The sequence below is a fragment of the Pocillopora verrucosa genome, chromosome 2 (assembly GCF_036669915.1).
Source record: "Pocillopora verrucosa isolate sample1 chromosome 2, ASM3666991v2, whole genome shotgun sequence".
Lineage (NCBI taxonomy): Eukaryota > Metazoa > Cnidaria > Anthozoa > Scleractinia > Pocilloporidae > Pocillopora > Pocillopora verrucosa.
The window spans coordinates 13556128-13582814 of record NC_089313.1 but is presented as its reverse complement, the minus strand read 5'-3'; the positions used below and the strand labels follow the sequence as shown (position 1 = coordinate 13582814).

Below are 26687 nucleotides of genomic sequence, written 5' to 3'. Positions count from 1 at the left end.
AAGAGGTCTTGGGGCAAGCCTTTCGCTGACTCGTCTCCAATCTACCCGCGAGATGAGAAACTCACGTCCTGCATCGCGAACAATGGGCGCTTGCTCAAAGGCTGTTATACATAACTTTTACTCTCAACTAAGGCTGCAACAAGGCCTAAAGCCATATAAAAATAAAGGGCCCAGTAGCTCAAAGGCCGATCCTAGTGCTAACCCAAGGTTAAATTTTAATCTGGGTTTCTTTATTTCTTTGTTCAAAGCCTTTTTGGGATAATTTTCTCTATTCTCTTAGAGCATCCAACCAGAAATTGTAGACATTTTTAGAGCCAAAACTATTGTCAGCTTGATGAAAACCATAACATATTATGATATACACAGGGAAAACAAAACTGAAAATATCAATGAAGTAAGAGTGGAATAAAGACTCGTATGGATTAGGAAGATAAATTCGAATTACAAACATCAATAACCTTGAAAAATGTGGCCTGCACAATCCACGCGCTGGCTTCATCAAATAACAATATACAATGAATATCATTGAAAGTAGATCTAGACAGAAGTAATTCTGAACAAAACCTGTGGTGGCAATTATACCTTTGGGTGCTGGGATATCCATAACTTTCTTGCAAGTTGCACAACAGTGCTTACTCATCAGCCTGGTCATATCTTTACATTTTCCCATGGTTGACCATAGAGTGCATATGGGGTTCTCATTCTTGCAATCTTGGACAAGAAAAATGTGCTTTATGATAGATGTATAATCTTTATTTACCAACGGACAATTCATCAGCCATAAAAACATTCGAATATATAAACATGCATTGATTGAATAAGATACCGTGGTTATAAAAACTATACTTAAAGCATAAACTTAACAAAAGCTGCTTCCACGAATGCCGTGCCTGAACGTAGTTCTTTAATTAAACGCTTAAATAACCCAAGGGGCATTTCCACATATGCCATAGTGGCTTAACTTGGATAAGAGGGTCTCGTGATCATCTGTGTCGATTAGGTACCTTGACACGGCAATAGTTTTGCAAGAGTGGTATGAAAGAAAAACATTACCACAGAACCGTTAAAGGGATCTGTGAAGCCAACACTCTAACGAAATAGTGCAACTTTATGTTTTAAAAGTTACAACTGAGTATCGTTTCCGTAAACCCCCAGATGATGGTACTGGCAAAAGCGTTTTGCGACATCACAAGATCAATATCCAGTTATAGGTAAAATGTTTAAAATTTATGTCAGTAAAACTGACATAAATTCACACCTTAAGTTCAATTTAACGGAAAGTTTAGAATCTCAAAAGTTTTCAGCTCATAATAAGATACAAGAAAAAATTACTCAGTTCTGATTGGTTAAGATAAAGGCAGTTTTCAGGTAATTCAATGCAGAAGAGGGTTAATTCAGTGCAAAGAAGTAACAAACCAGACTGAAAAATTCCTTGAACTGTTAAGCCACACTTAAAATTTTTTTTTGCGCCTTTAAGATGTGAAAATATCATTGTATATTATTGTTTTGATCGTACGTGCTTGTTTTGACCGAACGCACGATGTCACTTGCAGGGTTTGAGTAAATTATTTTTGCCCTTGATGCGCGCGCTTTGCTTCTACTTGATTATGATAAACTATCTCGTATTTTTTCATTTATATTATTAATACGTAATCACATGATTTTTTTCGTTCAATTTGGAATAAATAGGCACTTGTAAATTTTCTCAAAGACTAATCTGACCCTACCAAAAACAAATATTGAGAAAAAAACCCAGTCAATCTACGACGTGCATGACACCTGAACGTTTACATGAGTTATGATAATGATAACGAGGCAGTTATATAGCGCATTCTCTATAAATTATGCATGAATATGCTCTGACTGCACTGAGCACTTTAAAACTTACGAATGGGAATTTTGCAGGTGCCCCCAGTTAGGGAATTTTTGAAAACAAGGCCATAGCACAACACTGTGAACTTCTTTCCCTACTCTGCGAGAAGTGCACGAGTTCATTAACGTCCCCTGCTAACCAGTACAGAGAAGATACAGGAGACAGGGCCAAAAGTTGTTTTTTCTCATCTGACAAAGACTATAACGTCGAACAATTTGCAGATGTCGTAGCAAAGGTAGCACTTTCCTTTCAGTTATTTTAATACCCTCAAGTCCGTTTAAGCTCGATTTTTAAGTGTGTTTTTCATGATTGAATTACACAAAAACATTTCCATTACCAAAAAGATAATACTTACTGGTTTTCGACCCATGTCTGGTCTGTTCATCCAGTAACGTGACGAGTTTATCAATGACTCCTTTCAATTGTTTTGCTCTGCCAAAGGTCACGTTTGTGAATTTCCGAGATGGCGCGACTGGCCGAACACTGTTCACGTTAGGAGAATCAACGTGGCCAATACTCAGAGTTACGTTGGTGCTATTGTTGGATGTCACAACTGACGCCGCAAAAGCCGGTTTTCTCGCAGTGGCATTGGATGATAATGTCACAGTGGAAGTTTTTCCAAGTGGATTTGCATCTGATGTCGTGACGGGAAGATAGGCGGGATGCATTGTAGTGGATGCGCTTGAAGTTCCAGTCACAAGAGGTTTTGGTGTTGTAAGTAGCTTAGAAGGCTTCAAGGAAGGAGTCATGCGAAAGCCTCGATGAAGAGAAGATGGGGAAGTTACGTTTTCTCTGATTGATCATAAAACAATCACCAAAACTAATAGAAAGTTTTTTGCACATCACTAAAACCAGCGTGAAAAAAAAAAGAAACTAAGCAAAGAACATAGAGTTATTTATCAATTCAAAACGGATAAATGGAAGCAATATTCATCGTGGCAAAACACTGGCGATCAGCCGCTCTCATCTTTTTCGAGTAAGCCTAAGCAATGGAGGGTGCGGCTTTTACCACGTGCGCGAATATCTACGGGAACCGTGCTACACTTAAGCACCGACTGTTGTATATGCTACTCCTGAGATCAAAAAGCGCCTAAGAGGAGGTTCAAACAAACATACCACAAATTCCGCAGGAGGCTGCGCAGTCCTGCTGCATGTATGGTGCACTACACTGATGCCCATTGCTTATTCTCCAGTGACAGACCTCAAGACCGGCCTTGTCGAGACAATGAACTGTGTACGAAAACGAGGTTGCAGTTTGTTGAAAGCCATAATTTGAGATTACAACTTTGGGTAGCTATATTGATCAAATGACGAATACAGTCGACCAGTAGGCCCGGGAATGAAGTCGTTATGTTAGAGAAAACAATCATCGTTGATGTTATGGTATTGTAAAGTAATGCTTCAATCTGCTGAGTCTATGAAACCCTTGAGTGCTTGTTTAATCATGAAAATTCCACCGTTGTAGAGATGGTTCTGCCTAGAAAAATAGTTGAATCTCAATACCATTGGCAGTTTTCACCACTGACTTCAGGAGGACAGCCCTTGATTTCTTCTTGGAAAGAAAATGAATGCATCTGTATATGTTTATTTAATCGACCACTCCCTCTATGGGGCTTCTCGGGGCCAAATGCTTTATAACCATCTTTAAAGATCAGAGTAAGGGTTATCATCACAAGTAAAACATACAGGTGTGGTGGCGTTGTCAGTGAGAGTGAGGTTGAAACCAATAGTAAAAACAGTAGAAGCCCCGTACAAAAAAAAAGGTCCCAAATTGGTCCTCCTGGGGCCGATAATTTCGATGGGCAGTTAGCACTTTTAGTATCAAACTCTAAACATCATCTAAATATGGGGCAAAGAGAAGGAAAGGAAGAACTGTCCACAAAGCTATGCAACAAAGCATTAATCCAAGAGTAACGGTTTTAAACACTAAATACCTATGTCATGAGAAATATTGAAGGCAAGTGGATATGACTTTCAGAAATCGTTATCTGAAACCATGAACACAGGAGAAGCTGGCTAACCTGAACAGTCCAAGCCCACGTAACCGGGAAGGCACGCGCATGTGCACATAACAGCATCTAGTTTCCCGCCATTTTGACATTCCAAAGGACATTCTAAGTGGATAAAAGGAAGCGACATGAAACTGTTAATATGCACTCCTATATGGGGACTGCAAAAACTATTCAGAGATTTACTCATAAACAGATTGAACATTTACCTCTTACCATCTCTATCATGACAACTTGTCAAAAGAGGTCTGTTTTTTAAGGCATACATGATCTTATGTTTCTTAGTTCAGAATCAGCTTATTGAATCGTAAAGTTGATCCAAGGGACATGTCAATTAATTTAAAAGTATAAAAGAATCAAGCAACAATGTTTCCCCGCGTACCACATAAATTGCACATTTTTGGACATTTCTTGGCCATGATATCCTTAAAACCTGTACACATCGCCAAAGTGAGAGATCTGCCACATTCCTCGTCAAAATCATCGCAATCCCCTGCAAATAATGAAGTATATTTTGGAAATAGCACGTTCAATTTCTACTTGGTCTTTGCATTTAACTGGGGAAGTTAGCAAACGTGTTCTGTCGAGAGAAAGGGCGGAATTTCCCGAACCAAGTTTGATCCAAATCTTTCGTTTGTGCGACCGCGATAAAATGATGATAAATATTATCGCACCAGTGCTTGTGTGCGGAAGGAAAATAATAAAGTGAGAGAGTTGTTTACACAAGGAGATGAAGTTCATGCTAACTTAGTGAACTGGTTTAAATATACTTACTGCACAGATTTTTGTAGCAAAATCCTTTCCCAGAGGCACATTTGGAACAGGGCTTTCCAATTTCGTAAGGAAATTCATCGATAAGGTTGCCTCTGCAAGTGCAATGAGAGTCAGCTAGTTTAAACTAATTACATGTTTTACAGAGATATTCTTTATTTAAAAATTGAGGATAAGTTTAGAGGGCATTGTTAAAAAATGCCACAAAATACCGCAGTGTATTTAAGAAATCAAGTACCTGTTCGAACACGGGTTACGTGACGATGGTGGATACCCCATAGCAGCTTTAAATATTGATGTAAAACCCACATTTTATTAAGAGATTAAGAGAGGTAATCGTGGAAAGATGGAATAATACAATCAGAAAAAAGGTGGTGAAACAAGAGAATAACTGTGCCAGAGGAATATTTGTAGGAAGAATAAGGTAAAGGAAAACAGTACGGCGCAAGTTTTAGGAGTTGAAGTGCAGCATCAAGGAGAGAAGTAAGGGAGACACTTAAACTTTTTGCAGCCCTCAGATCGAATTTCATTCAATCCTTTCACACCTTAGAGTGACTAACATCCAATTTCTACTCTCAATATCACCCCTTAAACAAACATTAAGATCACAAGAACGAATGAAATGATCACCAACTAAATAAGCTCTTGATTGTTAAAAAAATTTTTCTTATTAAGAAAAAAGTGGAGGACAGTATGGAGAATATACATAACGTTGTTAGGGTGTAAAGGTTTTTAAAAAAATCAGTTCTTATGATTAACAAGTCATCACATGGAGTCACGGTTTTCATCAAAAGTAGGGAAACACTTTCACAAAATAACAGCGATACAATTTATTTGAAAAAGATTCTTCTTCAATTTCCTAAAAATCCTTACCCGGGCGCATAGTCACATACAACTTCAGTGCCGCCTCTGACCCAAGGGTGGGGTACCCCCACTGATTTCTCACAAAATGAGACACCACATCCCAAGAATCTGGTCGTTGCCCAAACAAGCTGTAAAAAAAGACATTATCACATCCAAAGAAAAAGTTTAAAAGCTGCAATCCAAGACAAAAAGTATTTGACACGTTGTGTTTGAATAGACCTTTTGATGCGTAGAATAACACAACTTTATTTTCTCCTCGGTCTTCTTCGGGCACATTTTTTCTTAAACGGACCTCCCGCCTGATAAATAACGCACATATACTACGGTATAAGAAGGTACCAGAAGTAATAGTCTACCCCGCCTTCTTGACCCCTTTTATAAATGGCAGGCATGATCATTATTTTTTCATGCGTATGTAAATAAGCCTTCTCAAGCTCGCTTTTAAGTGATATTCAATTTTTTTTTCACACGTTGACGCGGCCAGGAGGGCTAATTTACCAGTACAAAAACGAAAATAGTGATAACAACAACTATAATAATAATAATAATAATAATAATAACAATTAGGCAAGCAATTTATGAGAATTTTCCACTGAAAAATTATTTCAAACTTCTAGAGAGTATCAGATGTTGTTTAGATATTTCAAGCGGTTCTAAAAGCTAAAAAGAAAAATCTACGTGATATTGCTGCATGCTTACACTATAGGCTGATGAATTCCAATTTGCCTGTTTCTTTTTTTCTTTTTTCTATGACAAAGTTATTGGAATTAAGTGTATGTTTAACATTAACCATACGTATCATTAAAAAACAACTTTGCCTTTTCTCGAAGTGATCATTTACACTGGTTAATGACTTTCAAAAGAGAGCTTAGCATAAAATCAATCCTTTAGTGGAGACAACATGTCTGCAGCGGTTCACCTGCGAAAACAAGGCCCTGTTGAAAACAAACTAGCCCAAGAATACTAGACTTAATTTTGCTATGATTGAATAGCAGTCCATTTTTAGAAAACAGAATAAAATAATGCAGGTGCTCGGTAAAAGGTACATGCAAATTATATTTTAAAAAATTCAGGCGAAATTCTCTGGTAGAAAGACTTCTGAATTTGAAACGATAATAAAATTCTGATGGTTCCCATGTAAAATTTGTATTTAATTATAAATTTTAGTTTATTAAGAAGAGATTCTTGAAGAAAAACTTCTCTGTGAAAAGCTTTTAACAGATGCAAAAAATTCTTATAATTGACACACGAATTGGAAAAGCGTATACAAAATAATAAGAATTAGTTAGGACTAAAAAACGAATTTGGGAATTTCGCCTTTTTTCGCAACACGTGCATTAATTGGCGGGTAATGAGAATAAAAAATACCATCACCCAGGCGTATTTAATCATCAAGATTGATATCCATATTTTCATGGCTAATGTGAAAAATAAAACCGGCAGTGACAAAACGACCCGATGACAATTCTATTTTAAGGTGGTTAAATAGTGGATGCGATATTCTCTAACAAAAACGAAGTGGTATAAGCAATGCAACTGTCTCAACATTGTAACGGAAAAATAAATGCGTCCAGTTGAGCCTAAGCTACAGAAATATAAAGAAGAAGATGAGAGGATTATTTCTAAAACTGTCTCCAACTAGAAGACGTGTTTTTTAAGATGGCGATGGCCATACATGTCAAACACGACTGCCTTTTTGTTCGCACTTATACTTCAACTATATACCACCAAACGACAACGTATTTTTTCGCACATACCAAAATTGGCCTAGAAAAGGTGGATTAGGACACAGCTCTTCATATTCCAAAGGACGTGTTGTAAGATGGCGATGGTTGGAGTGGGAATCTTTCATTCGAATGGAAAAGAAAACCATGCAACGAAATTATTCCGTCTTAGAAAAAAAAACCATCATCCATTTATTTTCATGACTAATGTAAAAAATAAAACCGGCAGCGACAAAACGACCCGACGCTAACAAAAAAGAATGACGTCATTAAGGAGAGTCGGCCTCCTTGATTTTTCAAACAACTAAGAAGGAGCGACGTATTTCCTCAAAAGTATTTTGTTATTTCGCAACACAGTTCATTTCCCCTCGGGTGTAAGAGAGGGAGGGCCAGTAAAAAATTCTCGTAATCGCAAGGCGAAGATGTCTTCGCGGCTAAATGACGCCGAATACTTTGGTTTGGGCGCGAGTATGGTCGTGCTTTTGATCGTTGGTTGCGTGTTTCAAGCGTTCACGCTGTTCGTTTTGACGCGGCCGGCTTTTAAGCAATTCGATCTGTCGCCATATTTTCTCAACATCATCATCGCGAACAGTGTTGTGATATTGGTTGATTTTCCACCGATCATCGCGTCTGCTTGGGCACAGAGAAACATGCTTGGAGAGATATATTGTCAGGTGAGAGCTACGCGTAAGTTCACTTCTTGCTAAAGGAAAAACGACCGAAAAATATTTAGTATATGAAATATATTGAAAAGCATACTAAACTAAGAAATAATTATACAAGAAAAAAAAATCTAAGTTTTGTCTATGTCCTTAAAACCTAGAACCATTTGGAAATTTTTTGCCCATATAATGCACGCTCATTTTCCACTGATTAAAATTGATCGGTTGATATTTTGCAATTCACTCATTTTCCTTGCCCTTAAATCCTTTCTTTTTTCATTCTTTGGTGTTGATGTTCATGGAATAGTTGTTGAAGGAAGGCCCAAGAAACTGCGCTTTTGCGTGGGTTTGAAATTTCCTTCTCTAAGTCTTATAATAGGAAACATCGAATTGAGAAACGTTTGTGTGATTACGAGCCTGAAAGTGGTGAAAGCAAAAAAATTCAGTAGACTGTTTTGTCAACTAGATACCGAAAAAGGGACCTGTTGTAGGATGACCGCCATGGAAGTTTATGAGGCAAGCGGTTGACTAATCGTCAGGATTTCCTGGTCAATACAACATTGTAACTATAAATTACACTAAACTTAATCCACAGCAAAGAATCGCTCATTTGAGCGACACATTTGTTTCTGCCGTACATGTGGCCTTGGTATGAAGTAAGTCGAAATATCGAGAGACTTCATATGATTTTAACTACTCAATCCTGATATAAAATGAAGTCTTCTCCACAAAAAACGTCCAAGTTAGAAAAATGGAAAATAATTTTCGAATAACTACTAAAATATGGAAATTAAAAAAAAAAATTCAGGCCGTTACGGGATTTGAACTCATGACCCTTACGATACCAGTGCAACACTCTACCAGCTGAGGTAACAAGCCAACTGGAAGCCGACTGCGAAAATCGCTTCCATATTCATTTCTTTATCTGTAGTTCACGTATATGATTTTCATATATTAACAGACATTTATGTAATGGTAAACCGTACGCTGCCACATGTAAAAATAACTTGAAATCTTTACACGGAGCAAATGTCCACCTAGTTGATTACGAAGGAGTTCACGTCAACGAGACTGCCTGGTTAAAAGCTGGCTGTGGTTGGACAGTTCCGGTGAAGTGGGAGTGGGGAAGGGGTTGTTACTTAAAAGTTACCGCTCGCAAATTGGAGAAGTGACTGGATATCGGAAGTAATTTCATGGCCAGCTAGAAAAAATAAGTAAGCAAGTATTACACCAAAATGACGATTTTTATTCCAAGGAGTAAGAACGAAGAGGGTTCTTGTCAGTTGCTTCATGTCTGGACGGTTGAGTTGATTGTGTTGTCTGATCGTCCGGATTTAGGGTGACTGACATTTCGACAAGCTTAGCGGAATTCATCGTCAGAGTAGCATGGAGAGGGGGTTGGGGGGGGGGTTTGAGGTATCAGCCAACTGTCCCTTTTAATACTTCATTCAGCATGACTGTTTTTTTCAATTGCAGATCGTAGGTTTCTTGTCGTGGGTCGGATGTATCTCAACCATAGCTACATTCGTATTGACTCTCCTCAAAACTCATCGTAAGTTAAGAGACGACGCCATGGAATTTGAGATAGCATTTGCCGAGCGCTATGCGTGGGAACGTCACAATATCATTAAGACCCTGACAGGAACCTGGTTGTACGGTATCGCAGTGATGTTTCCTCCGATGGTGACATGGGGATCATTCAATTTTGAATCAGGCGATACAGTGTGCGCTCCGAATTGGCAGGAAGAATCCTCGGCCGGACGCATCTATATGGTTCTATTAATCCTTTTAGTATTCGTAATTCCTCTAGGTTTTTCCGCGGCCTACTTTGGCAAAATATACAACAAGTTATTGCAAGATAGAGGGGATGACGGAATGTCATTGAGAGCAAGGGAGAAGGCGAGGAAAGCGGTCGTTATAATTTGGATTGGCGTGGCAATCTTCATGGTCAGCTGGATGCCCTACTGTGTATGCGCCATGATGGCTTTGTTTGGAGGTTCGAAGACGTTTAATCCGGAGATTTCGTTTATTCCTGGCGTTGTCGCTAAAGCCAGTGCTGTGTTCAACCCCTTATTCTGCTTGCTAGCAAGCACACGGTAAGAAGGGTAAGAATCGTGGAACTTGCAAAATTAATATCGATAAATATTCTTTTTGTATCATTACATAATTTTTTTGCTCCGTCTCCCTTTATCTTTAGATCTTTAGTTACTTGTTGCTAACTTAATTACTCACAAGTAAATTTAAGAAGATTCTATTTGCTATTTATTAAAGTGTCTATTCGCGATAATATCACGAATTGCACTAAATCGAATGAATCCTCGTGATCAAAACTCTCTCTTTTTCTGTATCTCATTATCTAAAAAAACCGCTTATCTCTCACCAACCCTCTTCTTTCTTCGGTTATTAATCTTGGCTTATTTCCTATTATTGAACGTCATAGTTCAATTATGATACACTTTCTAATAAATGTAACAGTTTCAATTGATCGTAACTGTAAAGACGTCTTTTTTTGTCTGTGATCCGGCGTTTGGTGACTCCGGAAGGAGTTTATGGTAGATCACCATGTCCACTTTGCAAACTGTTATTTTTCCCTTTCTCGCAGATTTCGAAACGTCGCTCTAAAGCTTATCTGTATGTGTCGTAAGATAGAAGAAGATGAGGAAGACGAAGAGGAGATTGATGATTTGTCACAAGGAAGACAGTTGCGTCCCTCCGCTCTGATGCAGCGTAGCCTGCAAGAGGAACTGAGCCGTATACGACGCATGCGCCGCTATCAGCAGACTCGGGCAGAAGCGCGACGCCTACGAATAAACGGGCCTTATATCTCAGTAGATATCCCAGCAGAAAATCTGGAAACGTCAGTTTAGGTAGACTTTTTGACACAGAAGACTGTTCGACATGTGATCTAGATTTACATAAGTGTGCGACAGATACTTCAAATAAACATGCATCTCGAAACGCCTCATTTTGCTCTTTGCAAGCGACTTAGATGAAGCTAGTATAAAAATCAAGGACAGATTTAACTCATCGGGACGAAAAAACTTGAAAACTTAGAAACTACCTGTCACGAAACGAAGATGGCTTCTACAGCTCCGTATTTTATTTTCTCAGTTTCTTTCCTTTTTTTATTTATGTTTTTTAGGCTTTACTTTTGAAAATTTCAAACTCGTAGTCATAATCACCAAAGTTTTAAAGGTCTATCAAAATGATAGATCGATTGGAAAGACTATACCTCGTAAAGTACAAGCATGTAAAATTTAAGATGCTTCATGGTTTGGTGGCGACCCCACGAGATTAAAATCAAAGGTGTAGCAGTGTATGAAATGTCAACCTTATACTTCATCTTAACTTTAAACTTATCCTTTCCTTAAGACGCAACAGTTCTTCAAAGTACAATATACCAATTGCAATGGTATAACTGCAGATACTAGCTCTGCCGTTTGTGTGTATCGAAATTGGGCATACCTGCGTATACAGCTTGCATGGAGGGTTGGAGCACTGACGAGGTACCATTGGGGAAAAAAACTTGCTGAAGGCGTAGTTACTGCTCTCTCTATACCAAAGCTTTACTCGATCAGCCGGATTTTGAAGCTTTCTCCACTCTCGTGCAAGATTCTGCCCTGAAATAAAGTGCAAAAAGACGGTTTAACATCTCGCAATGTTTCATGTTCGCATTCTTGTTACGCTATTTTTAGGCTACCCCCATGAAACAATGTACAAACTACTGGCCGCGTTATCACAACTAATGCTTTAAGTATGAAAAGAAGAACCTAACCTCCTTCGAACTTTTGCTCCAAATTCTGCGATAGAACGACAATCCTATTCTAGTGTAGTTAGATAGCGGATGCGATATGCTCGAACAAAAACCAAGCGGAATAAGCGATGCAACTATCTCAAAACTGTAACATAAAGTTGTGGACATTGATTGGAAAAATAAATGCGTCCAGCTGCGCAGAAGGAACAGAAATGTAAAGAAGAATATGAGAGAATCATTTCTAAAACTCTCTCCAACATGAAGACCTGTTGTAAGATGGCGATGGTAGGAATGAGAATGTTTCATTCGAATGGAAAAGAAAACCATGTGACAAAATTATTCCGACTTAGTGAGCGATTGCGTTTGCAATATACTTCACCAATACACGACAAACACGACTACGTTTTTGTTCACTCTTATACTTCATTTACACACGACCAAACGACTACGTATTTGCTCGCACATACCAACTTGACCTCGAAAAGGTGGATTAGGATACAGCTCTCCAAATTCCAGAAAACCGTGATCCCACGTACATTTGTTTGCCCACATTTGGGCAAGATTTCCTAAATCCTCATTCCAAAACTGCGAGAAAAGAAACAATAATGAGAATTTGAAAACAAAAAACAAAACAAAAAAAACAATGATAACAGGGCACGCTTACCCCGTCAGTTAACAGAAAAGTAGACTTAAGGCGTGAACTTTTCTTAATTTTTTTTTTGTATTCTGACATTAACTCTGTTGGTGTAATGGCTCTCGAGACCTTCTCTTCCCCCCACCCCCGGGCAAAAATTGCACCAACTTTATTGTAAAATAAGAGGAGACGAAGGACTACATAAGATATTTTCAAATGTATCGTTCAGGTAAGTGCACCAACACTTCATTTCCAAAACACCTGCAACCACATTTGCGAACTCGACTTTTGAATTCAGAAAGACTGCGATGTCCAGTTTTATATTTCATCTTAATATCCTACGGAATTGCCAGAAATGAACTCAGTCCTCGTTTCTCTCCTATAAACGCGACACACCCCACGCTAGTTGGAGCAGGATCTTATAAACTGCAATTTAAAATCTCTCGGTGGGAGATATATACAAGTATTAGTACTTTACGCGATTAGCACGAAATGAAGGCTATCTGAAATCATATACAGGCGTACTCTGTGTATCCATTTGCGACGCGTGGCGTAAGTTATCACAGAAACGGGAAAGAACAAGGCCTCCTCTTACCATATACTCCATATTAGCGGCGGGCGGATTCACCAGACTCCGAAACTTGTTGTGTTCATCAACAAACTGCTCTTGCTGAATTTTACTAAGCTGGGAGATGGCGAACTCGATTGGCATCGGTTTTAGAGGACCCAGAGAGGCAACTGTGGTTACCATGACTAAAAAGAAAAAGAGCGTTTGCGCGCTACATTTTAGTAGTTGTTTATCCATTAGGGCGCGAAAAGCTGCCACAGAAGAAGGTAAAATTGCTAGTTTAACGCTGATTAGTTAAGCGGGTTCCATAATCTTCAGGTAAAAAGCATTAAATCAAAATGATAACCAGAAACTTGTGACAGTATTAGCAAATATTTCGCACCTTTAGTGACACGCCACCAACTTCGATTCGAACGTCAAACAAGCACCATTGACATGCTAAGGGTTTCGCGTCCCCAAGAATGACTTTTAAGGCAGATATGGTTATCCAGTCTACGTGTACTAATTCCTCTATTAAACTATTGTTAAAATACAGGTAAGGAAACTGTTATTATGCGGACTGGGACACTAAACTTGAGTAATTTTGCGACCAAAAAGCTGCGTAAGCGAATACTTCAAAATTTTATTATGTTTTATATATATGTATATGTCTATATATATATATATTTATATAAATGTAGATGATACAGTTGGAACAACGAAATGCAAGAGATGAACCACAAAGGTATTTATTAGCATTAACACTCAAATTTCTTTTAAGGGATCCGCCATCAAAGAGCCTATACAAGACAGAAGTAGAGAACGATGTGGCTCAAAAAGTTGTAAAGCAGCGAACGATAAATAACAACAGACCTTAAAATGAAGCTTGACAATACTGCGAAATTTGCAAAGGGAAACTTGTTCAAAGCGGACATTTTCAAGGTCCTGCCACAATATACTGAAAACTAAACTGTACAAATACAAGAAGTTTTTTTTAATTTTTGTAAGTGAAGTCTCTGAATGTTCGTCGACGCTTGCAACATAATAAAAATTGCCGTAAGCAAACACCATAGGCACAAAAAAAAACATCAAGTTTAAAAAGTCTTTTCGCGTTTTACGCAAATTTGAAAAGTTCTTCAACTTAGTCGTTCGCATACGTGTTTATCCTCTGCTTACTTTGCCGTTTCTTTTTTTCTTGATTGTTTTGGCCATAGTTAACGAGTAACTTATGGATGCTTCGTTTACACTGCCATTGGATGGTATCCGATACCTCACATAATTTCCCTCATGCTCTGATTCTATATGTCTCATGCTCTGATTCTATATGTCCAGATTTCGCTTTGACGAATTGGACTAAAATTCGTCAGAATCGTCAATTTTGCCAAGTTGATTTCACTTTGACGAATTGGACTAAAACTCGCCAAAATCGTCAAATCCATGAACATTCACTCGGTTTGACGGAATTTCATAGAAATTTGCCATTTTTTTACTGCGTCCTTTTTTAGACTTAAGTGGATTCGCTCGTCTAGTCAATAAAGACACTCGATATCAAGTGTAAGGGTGCAGTGACTCAGAGATAGCTTAAAAGCAATTCCCCGACGGAACCCACAACCTTGAATAATCTTCGCTGTGTGGTTTGACGTACCGGAAAAAAAACAAATTTGTTCGACTCAAAGCCTGTGGAAGACTTAAGCTTGATTTGACACCATTTACAAAGTTTCGATCTTATTTCTTGACAAACGATTGAAACTATTCAAAGTAGTTAACTCGATATATTCGATTATTATGCATTTAACTTACTATCTCTTCTCGGATTGGCCAAAAGCTTACAGTATTTCGAAATCAGCGTCTGGGATGTCATCTAACTGCAAATTATACAATAATCATGTCAAGGTCATTTATGGTCACGCGTAACCATGTTACGTAAACGTATGACCACGGTGCATGACATCGAAGGGTAAAATGTCAAGTTCGCGCTTTGTGTTGCTTGCCGTCAATGAAGAAGAAAAAACAGGACTTCTAGATTTGCTTCGTTGACTAAGTAGGACATCGGATAAAAGTTTAATTTGGCTTTTTACAATCGTTATGTCTTCTTCGGTTAAACTTATTTTCTATTTACTTTCTCAGTCATGCAGCTCTTTTTCAATTTTTATAATATTGTCAAATGCTAAGACTTTTTTGTTAATCGAATTATGTGCCGCTGATTTGTGTATTTTTACACGTCTTGAATTAAATAATCAGTTCCACTTACTGTGGTAACCATATTTTTTTTGTCTAATGTATAATAAAACAATTATTAGATTCGGTTTAATCAATTGTTTTTTTTTCTATGCTAATGAGTTCGGTTTTGATTTAATGCTGTTTACAAACTTTCGATTTTTTTCTAGACAAACTATTGAAATTATTTAAAGTAATTAACTCGATACATTTGATTATATATGCTAATGAGTTAGGTTTCGTGTTTGTGTTAGAATGCACAATCGCAGATGTGTGGTTGAACAATCAGATGTGAAGGACATTAAAAAAGGTAAGTAGCGCTGGTTTAACTCTGAGCTTCTTATATTAGCATCATTACAACAAATTATATGGGTGTAGATTCTTCTAAATGCCATCAGCTTCATTAAATGCTATGTAAGGGCGATCTTTAAGCGCATAACTTGGCGCATAACTTATAATAGTTTATAAGCTTCAATGGTTTTCAATCTCACACTCGTTTTGTCATTACAGTATGTGCCAGCGTAAAATCCCATACAATCCAGCACAACTATATTTATCTCTACTGTAGATGAGTATACAAAGTTTTTAAGATAACAAGAATAACCATCAGCAGTATCACAACATGCAAAAGTCAGAACACACGGGTAAAGAAGTTACTTACAGAGGAAAGCGAACGAGGAGAGTACGAGTTAAAACAACTAACATTGTGGAACAAAATAACTGACTGGCTGTTAAATTTATACAGTTATAACTAATGTGAGCCAACTTAGCTAAAGAACAGTGAATGGTAGACTTATCGGTAGAATATACGAATGCCATTGTTCGATGCAGCCAACCATGCTAAAGATTTCACGATAAAGAATTCTGGAGGACCTCTTGTGAGGTGTTTCTTTGAATTTTTTTAAACATCCCTCCGGGTGGGATAATCAAACAAACCTTTAATGGATGCCGGTTCTCAGAGGCAGAGATGAAAAATGGGTAGCTGGATAATATACAGTGTAGCTACTCATAAACGGGAACCTTATGAACTGAAAGAGCAAGAACAAAGATAAAACTCCATTTTCTCGCACAGATTAGTTTTCTGTACATTGAGGCGGGACCTTAAAAATGTTCGCTAAGTACAACTTTCCATTTCAAAAGAAGTTCTTGCAAATTTCGCGGATTGTCAAGCTCTATTTCTAGGTCTGTCAATAATTATTGTTCGCTGCTTTTGAACTTTATGAGCCACTTCTGTCTTGTGTACGCTGTAAAAAATTCGGGCAGATTCGGTCCGAATAACGAATTCACTACACGGCCAAGGCAGGTAAAAATTAACGCCAGAATAAAATGGAATGAACATACTTCTTATACTTTAGGAAGCTTCACCCTTGAGTCATAAAAGTAGCTTAAGTTATATCAAGCACAAAGCGATAATAAATTTTAAAACAACAGGATATCACAAGCATTAATCGAAAAACCTTTCAGAGAAAACACAAACCGAACGGAAACGAGATAATGCACGTAAAAAAAGCCTCCATGTTTATAGTCGATAAGAGAGTCTATGTTATGTCGTCTTGTTTGTTTGCATCTACTGCTTCAAAAATAAACTTGCCTGAGGCTAATCGATTTTCAGGGCTCCAGACAGGGAAAAGAAAGAATACCTTGTAAAGTTCAGATTTTTCGGTTGAAAACCCTACGATATTTAAAAAGGAGACTAGTACAGGCTATCCAATAAAAAGGACATTGTTTAGACTACAACGCTACCAAAATTCAACGAATGACAATAGCCTGCAAATGAATAAAGGTGGTAAGTTTTAAAGAAACTGTGGTGCTGCTTCGGAGGAATACAAGAAGACAGTTTGGTTTTATGAACTGAGTTAATAATGTAAATTGGCCACCGTAAAGAGTTTCCAAAGAAGACGTTTCGAGAGTTACGGCTGGCCTGTTGGCGCGTCTACGATTGTTCGCTAGATTCTCGATACCGAAGCTATAGCGTCACGAGATGAGATCTACAACAAGTTATGCCAAAAATGAAATAACGAATTTTTGTCAAGAATTTATGGCAACTGAAGAAAGGATCTGTTTTACATCTGATGTCATCTCTTGTCCAGCACTCTCTTACATGATGCGCAAAATTGAAAACCGGAATTGACCCTTGCCAAACTGCGAGCAAGTTATCTGGAAAAACAAAAACACAAGGAAACAAACCGCACACATATTCTAACTGGGCTCTCGTTGTTACATGCATGTTCTTGATGTCATATATCCCCTAGCAGTAGTCACAGTGATGGTTCAGATTTTCAAGTTTGACTTCTAAACGTACTTTTACTATACAAATAACAGAGTAATTAAGCATTATGAACTCAGTTGATAACACTAAATTACCCAGTTATACTCTCAGAGTAGGGTAGGCTACTGACGCACCACTGCAGTTTCTTTAGAATCTTACTCCCTTTGTTCATTTTACCGATGACAGCTTTAGTTATTACGCTGAATACAAATCTTTTTTTAATAAAAGCAGCCGCTCATCTAATTCACATATCTCTCGTCGTTGACACTAGGTAGACAGCGTCTGTTTCTCAAAATCACACTCTTCCGTTACTAGTCTAAGTTATTTTACTCTCTTCCATTTCCTGAAGACAATACAATTGTTGAAAGAGTAAATAGTTGCTACGATAACAACGACATTGAACTGTCACCAACAACGTGATATCTACAAATTCTAGCCGCTGTTTTAGCCAGGAGGAGATCCATCATCGCAGCCAACAATTGAAAAAAGAAATGCTGTTCAGCATATTTCAATAAAACCCTATTTAGGGTCAAGTGGTCAGTTTATTCAAACTTGTGGGCGAAAAGATATCGGCGGCAAAACGCTGCAATTTTTTTTGTTCATTTCCGCGGGCGTAACCACGGACTGAGAAAAAAGGTTAACGATTGGTAATATATGCTCGGAATGCAGCGTGTTTGTTTTAAAATACACACAGCACGACTGTCTGGTTTTTTTCAGCAAATTCGAATTAAATGTGGTTTGTGTTTCAATCCCAGACTCTTTATTTTTTAACGTATAACGCCCATATTCGTGCCTTTAGCAATAAAAGCTTTACACTAGTCCTTATGTCTGGTGCGCGTGATAAACACGAGTCAAATCGACACTCTTTAAGTCATAAACAGCTTTTAACTAAGGAAAAGTGCCAAAGGACGATTACTCGTTAAAATATGATTAAGTACTTATTCAATGTTTCAAATGATATAGGCGCGCCCAGTTCCTGCCTTGTGTTTTAAAATTCATCCAAAGAGCACCATAGTGACATTTATGTCCCACCACAGTAGACAGCGCAAGGTTGGTTACACCAAGATTGCTTTTAATCGTAAAAAGGAAATTTCACAACGGTCAAAAAAACAATTGGCGCAAACTACGTGGTGACACTAATGCAATCATGACAGAAATGTTCCAAACGTGTTCACGAGATAACCTTGAGACAAAGGCGGTGACTTCCTGAACGTTCCAATCTCAAGCGGTAACCACTTAAATGGTGAAAACCAAGCTTTTTGTCATTTCAGCTTGAGAGTGCAGGTGACATTTTAATCTAATAACCTCACTGAACTTATTATGATGCCAAATTCTCGTTTCAGATTTCAACACTGCGGAGCGCCAAATTCAAAACTGTTCAAAAGTGACCATTGTTCCCCAGCGTATATAGGAGTTCCCATCGGCGATCGGCTCCATAGAGTACATCACTGCGAGAGCGTAATACAGCCATCCAGATCTCTACAGAAGTTCTCTACAATGGCCCACTTACCAGTTATAGTTTTTCTCTTTGTCTTGGAATGTATAGCCGCAAAATACGGTAGGTAGAGCGGTGGTCTTTCATAATTGATGTAAGATTGGGTTTCTGTGCACCGTATTACGCGCTCTTGCCGCCTTACTAAAATTATAACGGTTCTGTGGTCGTACAAAAGTTCGAAGTTCCTCTTCATCACTGACTGAAATGTTCTCTTTTCAATACTAATTTATAATTTCTTAACGAAGAGAGCACCAAATCTGTCAATTTCCATCCGCAGTTGATTTTGAGATTACAGTACTTCAAAAATTTTCCGTTGAGCGCGCGCGCGCAAAACATCATTGATCTTGTATTAAACATGCTGTGGCGAAAATTATCATTCATGAAACAGAAGAGAACGTCACGGAAAGGTCATATTTTACACTCGTTTACTACTGCCAAGGCGTTAGGTTTTTAATTGCTATCATTATTTTAGCTCTATGACATCTTTTTTTATTCGTTAAAGAGTATTGGGTGATAATGGTTGAAATCTTTCATTAATCAAATTTGTCTATTTAAAGACTTTCCGGAAATTGCGCGCGAGCGGCTTATACCTTGAAAAGGCAAAAAGAAACCACCGAAATCAAAGACATAAATACCTTACTAAGATGCAGGCACGATTTCAAGTCCTTCCTTCCATGAACGCGCAAACTGGAAATAAAAAAAGACGAAGGGCTAATCAACTCCTTAAATACATTAAAGGATATATTTTTGTTGAGGTAGACTGTTAAATAACAATAATTGCTTTCTAACGTATTTACACTGAAGGAGTTTATTCGATTGTTTTCACTCTTAAGCTCGGGGTGACAACCTGCTAAGAGGCTAAAGATCTACTTCGTTAGTCATCCTCATATTACGGCCCGCTTGGCACGCAGGGATAAAATAACTTGTACAACTAATCTTTTTAAAGAAAATTCTGAAAATGCAAATTGTGGCCAGGGAAGGCGTTGTTTTCCAAGACTGTACCTAGATTCCTAAGATTGAATTCGTCGTTAGAATTTCGGTCAAAGTTAACGGGAAAAGTAGAACCATATTTATACATCAACCACCCTGAATTCGATGAATGTGTCGTGCCCACATAACTTTGTGGGTCGGAAACGTGACAGGACCACAACAAATAGTTCGGATGGCAGTGGGGTCTCATAACGCAGTTTCGTAAAGATTAATCACTTGTGTTTGAGCCGTCACGGTTTTCTTTGGTTTACGTTGATGGATTGTTCATTTTTTTCAATCCCTGCATAGTTATTTAACTATGGGTTAAGACCCACCCTAAATGCGCCATTCACGCTTCGTGGGTCTTCGTTAATTCGTAGCTGTCAATAAGATTATTTAAAAAATGACTTCGATCACTGCTTAATAATGGCCGTAAAACGAACGCTTGTTTGCGGTCAGGTCATGAAGACATCTGTTCTTAAATGACCAGCATTAGGCGACAAAGCTTGTCGTGTACGCCAAGTCACGCAACCAAAACCAAAACTCCAGAGTAACGCCAATTATAGATAAGGAAGATCTCTCTATTATTTGTCGTCTCTGTCTATCAGGCGACAAAGCTTGTCGCGTGCGCAAGTCACGCCACTAAAACCGAGAATCCAAAGTAACGCAACCCACAGATAAGGAGGATCTGTCCATTATTGTCACCTCTGTCTTTAAACTAAAACTTACCCTTCTTGAAGCTGAAGTAAAGTTCTTGACGTTCATGAGTAGAAATAAAGGGAGATACCTTAAGGAAAAGGGAGGGAAAGTGACTGAATACTTGGAGAGGCACCAATTAATTACCCGACATCGTGGAAAGAAGGGTGGGAAGCTAGTCACTTAAGGACGCCCTCACAGAGATTTAAATATATTTTCGCTGCAGTTTTACCAGATGTTCCATGGTACGCACACGACATTCCCCAGACGGAATTTGGTGAGGGCGAAGTGTTCCCATCTGCCAACTCAGAAAAGCTTATAACAGCGCAAACATCGATGGCTGAGATAAAACGATTGTTCGAAAGTGTAGAGCAGATGTCTGTCCGATCGGACGAGTCTACAGATGAATCTGAGGGTCCAAGGGCTTGGTACAAACCACAGCAGGACGAGACACTTCATGATGAAAGGAGTAAGTTGGAAAACGATTCATTTAAACTTGAAAAATCCGTAGGCGTTGTTGAATGCAAAATGACCAAACTTGATTTCAGAGGTATGCTAAACGCTTTTGTGGGAAAAATGCATCGAGCCTGTTCTCTCCCGTACCGCACGTCGGTTCATCACCCTAATCGCGCTTAATTTTTTGATTACGATAAGGATATATTTTAGGGCTCAAGCTTGCCCAGATGCAATTCCCTTCAAAAATGTCCTTGCTTTCATACTTTCACTATTTTCCGATGTTTTGAATAAGTTCTTCGACAATTGGTTTGATTTTTCTGGCCACATGGCCAAATGAACTACTCCACAGCTCCACCCCACGCACAAAATTTACAATTCTCTTACTTGTCTCTAAGGCAGTCCTTAGAGTCAGTCACTGGTTCACTGTTTATATTTATCTCTAAACTTAATGTCATACAGAGTGCATCGACGAGTTTCCCGACTGTCAACAGTATGCGGACAACTATATGTGCTATGAAAAAGTGTACGAACCATGGATGCAACGGAGGTGCAGGAAAACTTGCAAATTCTGCAGTAAGTTCCCTCGTTTTTGATTCGATTCAAACCGCGGCGAACAACTTAAACGAAAACATTCTAGAAATGGCCATGCATTTGTGAACTTCGCAAAGCCTCTATTTTAAAACAGGGGCAGGTGCTAAGTCGTTGGTAGGAAGATTTTCTTTTTTTAGAATGTGTGTTTTCGCACTAGAGAGGTTTTGCAGATAGCCTAAATTTGAAAAAGTGGATATCGAAAATCAGAATTGACCTACTTATAGCACTGCTTTGAGGCTCGCCCAAATTAATTTCAACGCCAGGAAACGCGTCTTTAGCTCACACGAAATGCTCATCGATTTGACAAGTTGATGCTGTCATCTTTCCTGTCTTCAACAGAGGAAAACTGCTGGGAAACTCAGTATGGTTGTTGTCCAGATCAAAAAACTGCTGCTGAGGGGCCTTTACAGGCCGGTTGTGGAGGTAAACTTATTAAAGCACGAGTGACAGTCCTTTTGTTAAATATGTAGTGAACTATACAGTTTAGCCCTTCCTCTCCCCCCCCCCCCGCAATCTCTTCCCCAGGAAAATTGTGCCTATTGTAAGGATGATCTTCAATTGACTCAGAAGAAGAAGTGCACCGGAAGAAACTTATTAAAAACGTCATTTCAGAATTTGACCACATAACTGACAATGTACATATATCACACCTAATGTAGAGGAAAGACCAACATGCACATCCTATTTAGGTAGGTGGGGTTCATATACATACATTCAAAGCTGTACACATTTAAATAATATCAACAGTTATACCTCTTGTTTACCCTTATTCCCTTAAGAGTGACTTACATCTAATTTCTCCTTACAATATCACCCATGAATCACATATCAAGGTCACGAGAATAAACGAAATGATCACCAACCAAAGAAGCTCTTGACTGACCAACACTGAATTCTCCATGTCCATGCCAGTGTTGGTCAACATTGACCAACACTGAATTCTCCATGTCAGCACCTTTAGAAGTGTATGGAAAACAGTATGGAAAATATGCATACTCATGTAGGGGTGTAAAGGGTTAAGATCAGATGTAAGAGACGGTCAAATAACAGTTATCTTATTGGAAAAGATGAGTAGGAGAAAAGTTCGCTTCACTCTTTTTTGCAGTTGAAAATGAGAACTATTTCTCTTAGTATAGTCAATTCCTGAACGTCTTGTTTCGTTCATTACTTACTCATTTGTTTGCTTATTTCCTTGTTGTGCTTTTTGTAGTTAAGTTGTGCATCGACCTGAGGGACTGTAACAAATATAAAGACGAATGTGACGACGATTCTATATCCAGTTACAGAAAGAAATTTCTCAGAAATAACTGCGCTTACACTTGCAGGCGATGCAGTAAGTACTAATGAATTGATTTTTATACCTGAGTTTTCCTGAACTTGTGAGCGTTAGATGGGGAGGCAGTGTAGCCGAGTGGTTAGCCTAACCACACGGTTTCAGATTTCGAGCTCAGCGGCGCTGAGCTTGAAATCTGTTAGTCTCGGTTTCAAGCTCTCCACCCTGCAACTCGCAGGATTTGCTCACATTTGAGTTCAACTCCGTGGATGTACTATCGACACACATGTTAAACTCTTCTTTTTGGAGTTTTTAAAAAACTCTATGCTTATTTAATATTTCTCGAAGATACTTAGCTACACTGTAAATTCGAAACCAAATAAAGCCAGAGTTCTTTTTGCTTTGTTTTGTTTTTTCTTCTACCATTCCAAGTTACTAATCCGGCTATCACCATCAAACTCGAAAATAGAAGAAAAATAAAAAGTATCCGTAACAAGCGCAACTTTCCCAGAAACACATTATCGTTCCGAAAATTTTTCATAAATCGAGTGAAGCACCATGAAAAGAATAGTTATACCTTCCACGTAATCTCTCGTGTGGTTAAAAGTTGTCTTCGTAACTAAAGGTTTGAATTCTTCACGACAGAGGCACCGAGTCCTACCGCAGATTGTGAGGCTCGCAATTTAAGGTATGGATGTTGTTGGAATGGACAAGAAGCATTGGGTCCGCATGAAAAAGGATGCTTACGTAAGTGCTAATTTCGCCGCCTCATCATTTTTTAAATAACGGCGCCCAAGGTTAAAATTCTACGCATTTAAACACGATTCTTCAGCGGCTAGTTTTCTCTTAGTAATCGGAAAACACGGTGGGTAGTTAACCCTTTTAAACCCTAAGGGTGATCAGAATGTAAATTCCCCTTAAAGTAATACCACTGAATCATTAATTAAGATCTAGGAAAGAAAGGAAATGATATTCATCCCAAGAAGCTTTGATCGTTAAACGAATTCTTCTCGTCGGTACTAAAAGGAAATGTATAAAGATGACTGTAGAGGATATGGATACCAATTTTATGGTGTAAAAGGTTCATATTTATGGTGACGATATATAAATTTTAAAGTTTTATTAACTAATTATGTTGTTTTCTGCTTGTGATAGCTTGTGAGGACACTTATCCACGAGCTTGTCGGCTGTTTAAGACCTGCAATTCTCCGTTCTACAACGCTAGAACCTTTGGAGAAACTCACTGTCCGAAGAAATGTGGAAAGTGTGGTAAGTAGCATACAGCTTTACTGCCTAGTCTTCAGAATAAGTAAAGTGTGGTGTAAGTAGCATACAGCTTTACTGCCTCGTCTTCAGAATAAGTAAAGTGTGGTAAGTGGCATACAGCTTTACTGCCTCGTCTTCAGAATGAGTAAAGTGTGGTAAGTGGCATACAGCTTTACTGCCTCGTCTTCAGAATAAGTAAAGTGTGGTAAGTAGCATACAGCTTTACTGCCTCGTCTTCAGAATAAGTAAAGTGTGGTAAGTGGCATACAGCTTTACTGCCTCGTCTTCAGAATGAGTAAAGGTAATACGACCGACTGGAGTCTCATTCATTAGTGACTAAACGATATCCGCTTACCATTTAATCAAAACTATGACAAAAGCTTGCGAAACAAACGAGCCAATGGTTATACGTTTTCCCAAAAGGCATCGGTTGACTCGGCGAGAGGCGCGGTGACAGCATATGCATTCATACATGACGCGTAGTGTCCAATTACAAGCATGACGCGTACACTTTCCTACCATTTCTCAAATAGGTCTGGTGATAACCAGTCATCTTCCAGAATATTTTTATAGTTTTGATCCATAATGGTAATAGGAACGAGTGGCATCAAACTCGGTCGGTAATCATACGAGTGATTTCAAAATCGGACAACCACAAAGTGGGAGTCTGATTTGTAAATTACGATCAATCACGAGTAATCATTACCATAACAATTTCCGAAAAAAAAATTATTTGTCTGAAAAATTCTTCCATTAGGGAAATTTCCTAGTTCTGTAGGGTAAGTGATTGTTGCTATGGTAACTATAATTCTGTGATTGGCATTTTTGACAGAGTGGACAGAGCATAATTTGCTGCCTTACTGTCCGATTACAGGAAACTGTGCGATTACAACTCTACAGAGTGATTAGTAAAAAATAAAGTAGCCAATGCACCAATCACATTTGACAAAATTGAAATGGTTATAATTGGTTCAGTTATAAATAATCAATATAATGAGCTCAATTACTCACAATGATTACCTCTTACTTGTGATCTATCGGAATACAGACGGATGATTGATTTTTTGTCTCTTTATTACATAAAACCAATAGATTTTATTTCGCCGTTAGTCTGCACTGAACAGATCACTGATCACCGGTAAGAACACCAGTGACGCACTCAGCTGCGCCTCGTGTGCCACCTTTTCTTTTTTTTCTTTTTTTTTTCTTCACTGAACAGACGCACTGCAACAGGGAATCTATTTGTTAAGTAGAAATTTTGTATCTAAGGACGGAGCAATTAGCGACGCGGAGATCTGTCGTCAGTAACACCAAATGGATTTTTAAATCGCGTCAATAGCGTTTTAACAATCTATGTCTCGTGTAGGAAAGTGCTTTGATGAAAGAATGACCTCCAATTGCGAGAACTGGGCAGGAAGAGGCTTGTGTACGGGTATAAGGGGATGGAAAGCTTATATGGAAGAGAACTGTAGAAAGACATGTGGTTTCTGCAAATCCAGCGGTGAGTCACTTTTCCTTCAATTTGCAGTTCATATGAGCGTTCGAGGAATGGTCCCCGAACATTTTCAGCAGCCTGCTAGCGGGCATTGCGTTGAGTTTGGAAAACTCTTGGTACAAGGGTACGTCCCTATCAAAACTAGGAATCTAAAACTCTTTTCTCAATCTGTAGCAAATAGAACACTGTGCTAGCCTCCATAAAATATGTAAATAAAAACATTTTCTTCTGGGATTTGGTCTTATCCCAACGGAATGAGGAAACTATTTTAGCACGGCAATGTTTCTGGGGAAATATTGCTCATGAAATTCGAGCACGAACATTTTGCCTATGCTTGCACCGTGTCTATGCTTGCGTCGAAGAGAAATCCTGCTACGCCTTCTTGTTCTATGTTAAACTTAAACTAACGTATTGCTACCTTTTCTCATTTTCCAGAAAGTGCTGTTAGTGTGAGGACCCTCCTTGGGATATGACTAGGGTGATTGGGACCCTCTACTTGCTACAAAGAAATAAAGCTTTTGTTTGTAATCAACTCTACAAAAAAAAAAATTCAGTTTAGAAACTAAAAAGAAACATCTTCGTAATAGATTTGTAAAAAACTTGCTTGTAGATAGTTGCTATAGATTGTTGTGTAGTTGCCAACTGTCTGAGTGTGAGGCGCCGGCGGTGAAAGCCTCTCAAATCGTTACAATTCCAAAGATATGAATTTGAGGGTATTATCGAATGTTGCTGTTTGTCTTGTGTTAAAACTGTAAAAAAAAAACATATAATACACATGTAGGAAAGGCAATCAAATGAGAAAACGCGTTACCTTTATGTAAAGCGCTTAGGGGTGCGAGCAGTCAAAGAGCTCTCCTTTTTTAACTCGTGAATTGCGCGCATGCGCAAGAGCGAGTTATAGATACGATGTGGGGAATGGAATTCGCTCGCTCGCTCGCTCGCTCGCTCGATTGGTCGATTCCTGTAAACTTTTTTTAGATTTTAGGCTTTTGAGTGCATTTTATAGTTTTTGGCGAGCAATAAACAGACGAAATGGCGACCTTTGTTACCAAGAATAGTGGTGGGGTGAAAAAGAAGCCAATGATAATCTTAAAAGAGTTTTTTTTTTTTCGTTTTAGTTTC

The 26687-nt window shown here is 38.5% G+C and overlaps 2 protein-coding genes across 2 annotated transcripts in view; one reads left to right on the top strand and one right to left on the bottom strand.

The window, feature by feature from the left end:
* LOC131788870 (uncharacterized) overlaps positions 1-19499 on the bottom strand; it is a 22254-nt gene extending 2755 nt beyond the window's left edge. The window contains exons 1-11 of the mRNA XM_066162457.1: positions 19455-19499; positions 12887-13044; positions 12125-12242; positions 11369-11523; positions 5527-5645; positions 4657-4748; positions 4265-4375; positions 3895-3987; positions 2990-3103; positions 2229-2630; positions 583-711 (exon numbers count right to left, since the gene is read on the bottom strand). Of these exons, the coding sequence (XP_066018554.1) occupies positions 583-711; positions 2229-2630; positions 2990-3103; positions 3895-3987; positions 4265-4375; positions 4657-4748; positions 5527-5645; positions 11369-11523; positions 12125-12242; positions 12887-13042 (1489 nt within the window). The 5' untranslated portion in view covers positions 13043-13044; positions 19455-19499. The remainder of the gene's footprint in view (positions 1-582; positions 712-2228; positions 2631-2989; positions 3104-3894; positions 3988-4264; positions 4376-4656; positions 4749-5526; positions 5646-11368; positions 11524-12124; positions 12243-12886; positions 13045-19454) is intronic.
* Positions 15313-26687, top strand: LOC131790845 (uncharacterized). Its single transcript, XM_059108096.2, has 10 exons — positions 15313-15365; positions 18668-18882; positions 20711-20953; positions 21400-21513; positions 21871-21954; positions 22742-22864; positions 23450-23551; positions 23960-24073; positions 25437-25571; positions 26001-26687. Exons 2-10 carry the CDS (start codon positions 18822-18824, stop codon positions 26036-26038), a joined length of 1014 nt encoding a protein of 337 aa, XP_058964079.2. The 5' UTR covers positions 15313-15365; positions 18668-18821; the 3' UTR covers positions 26039-26687.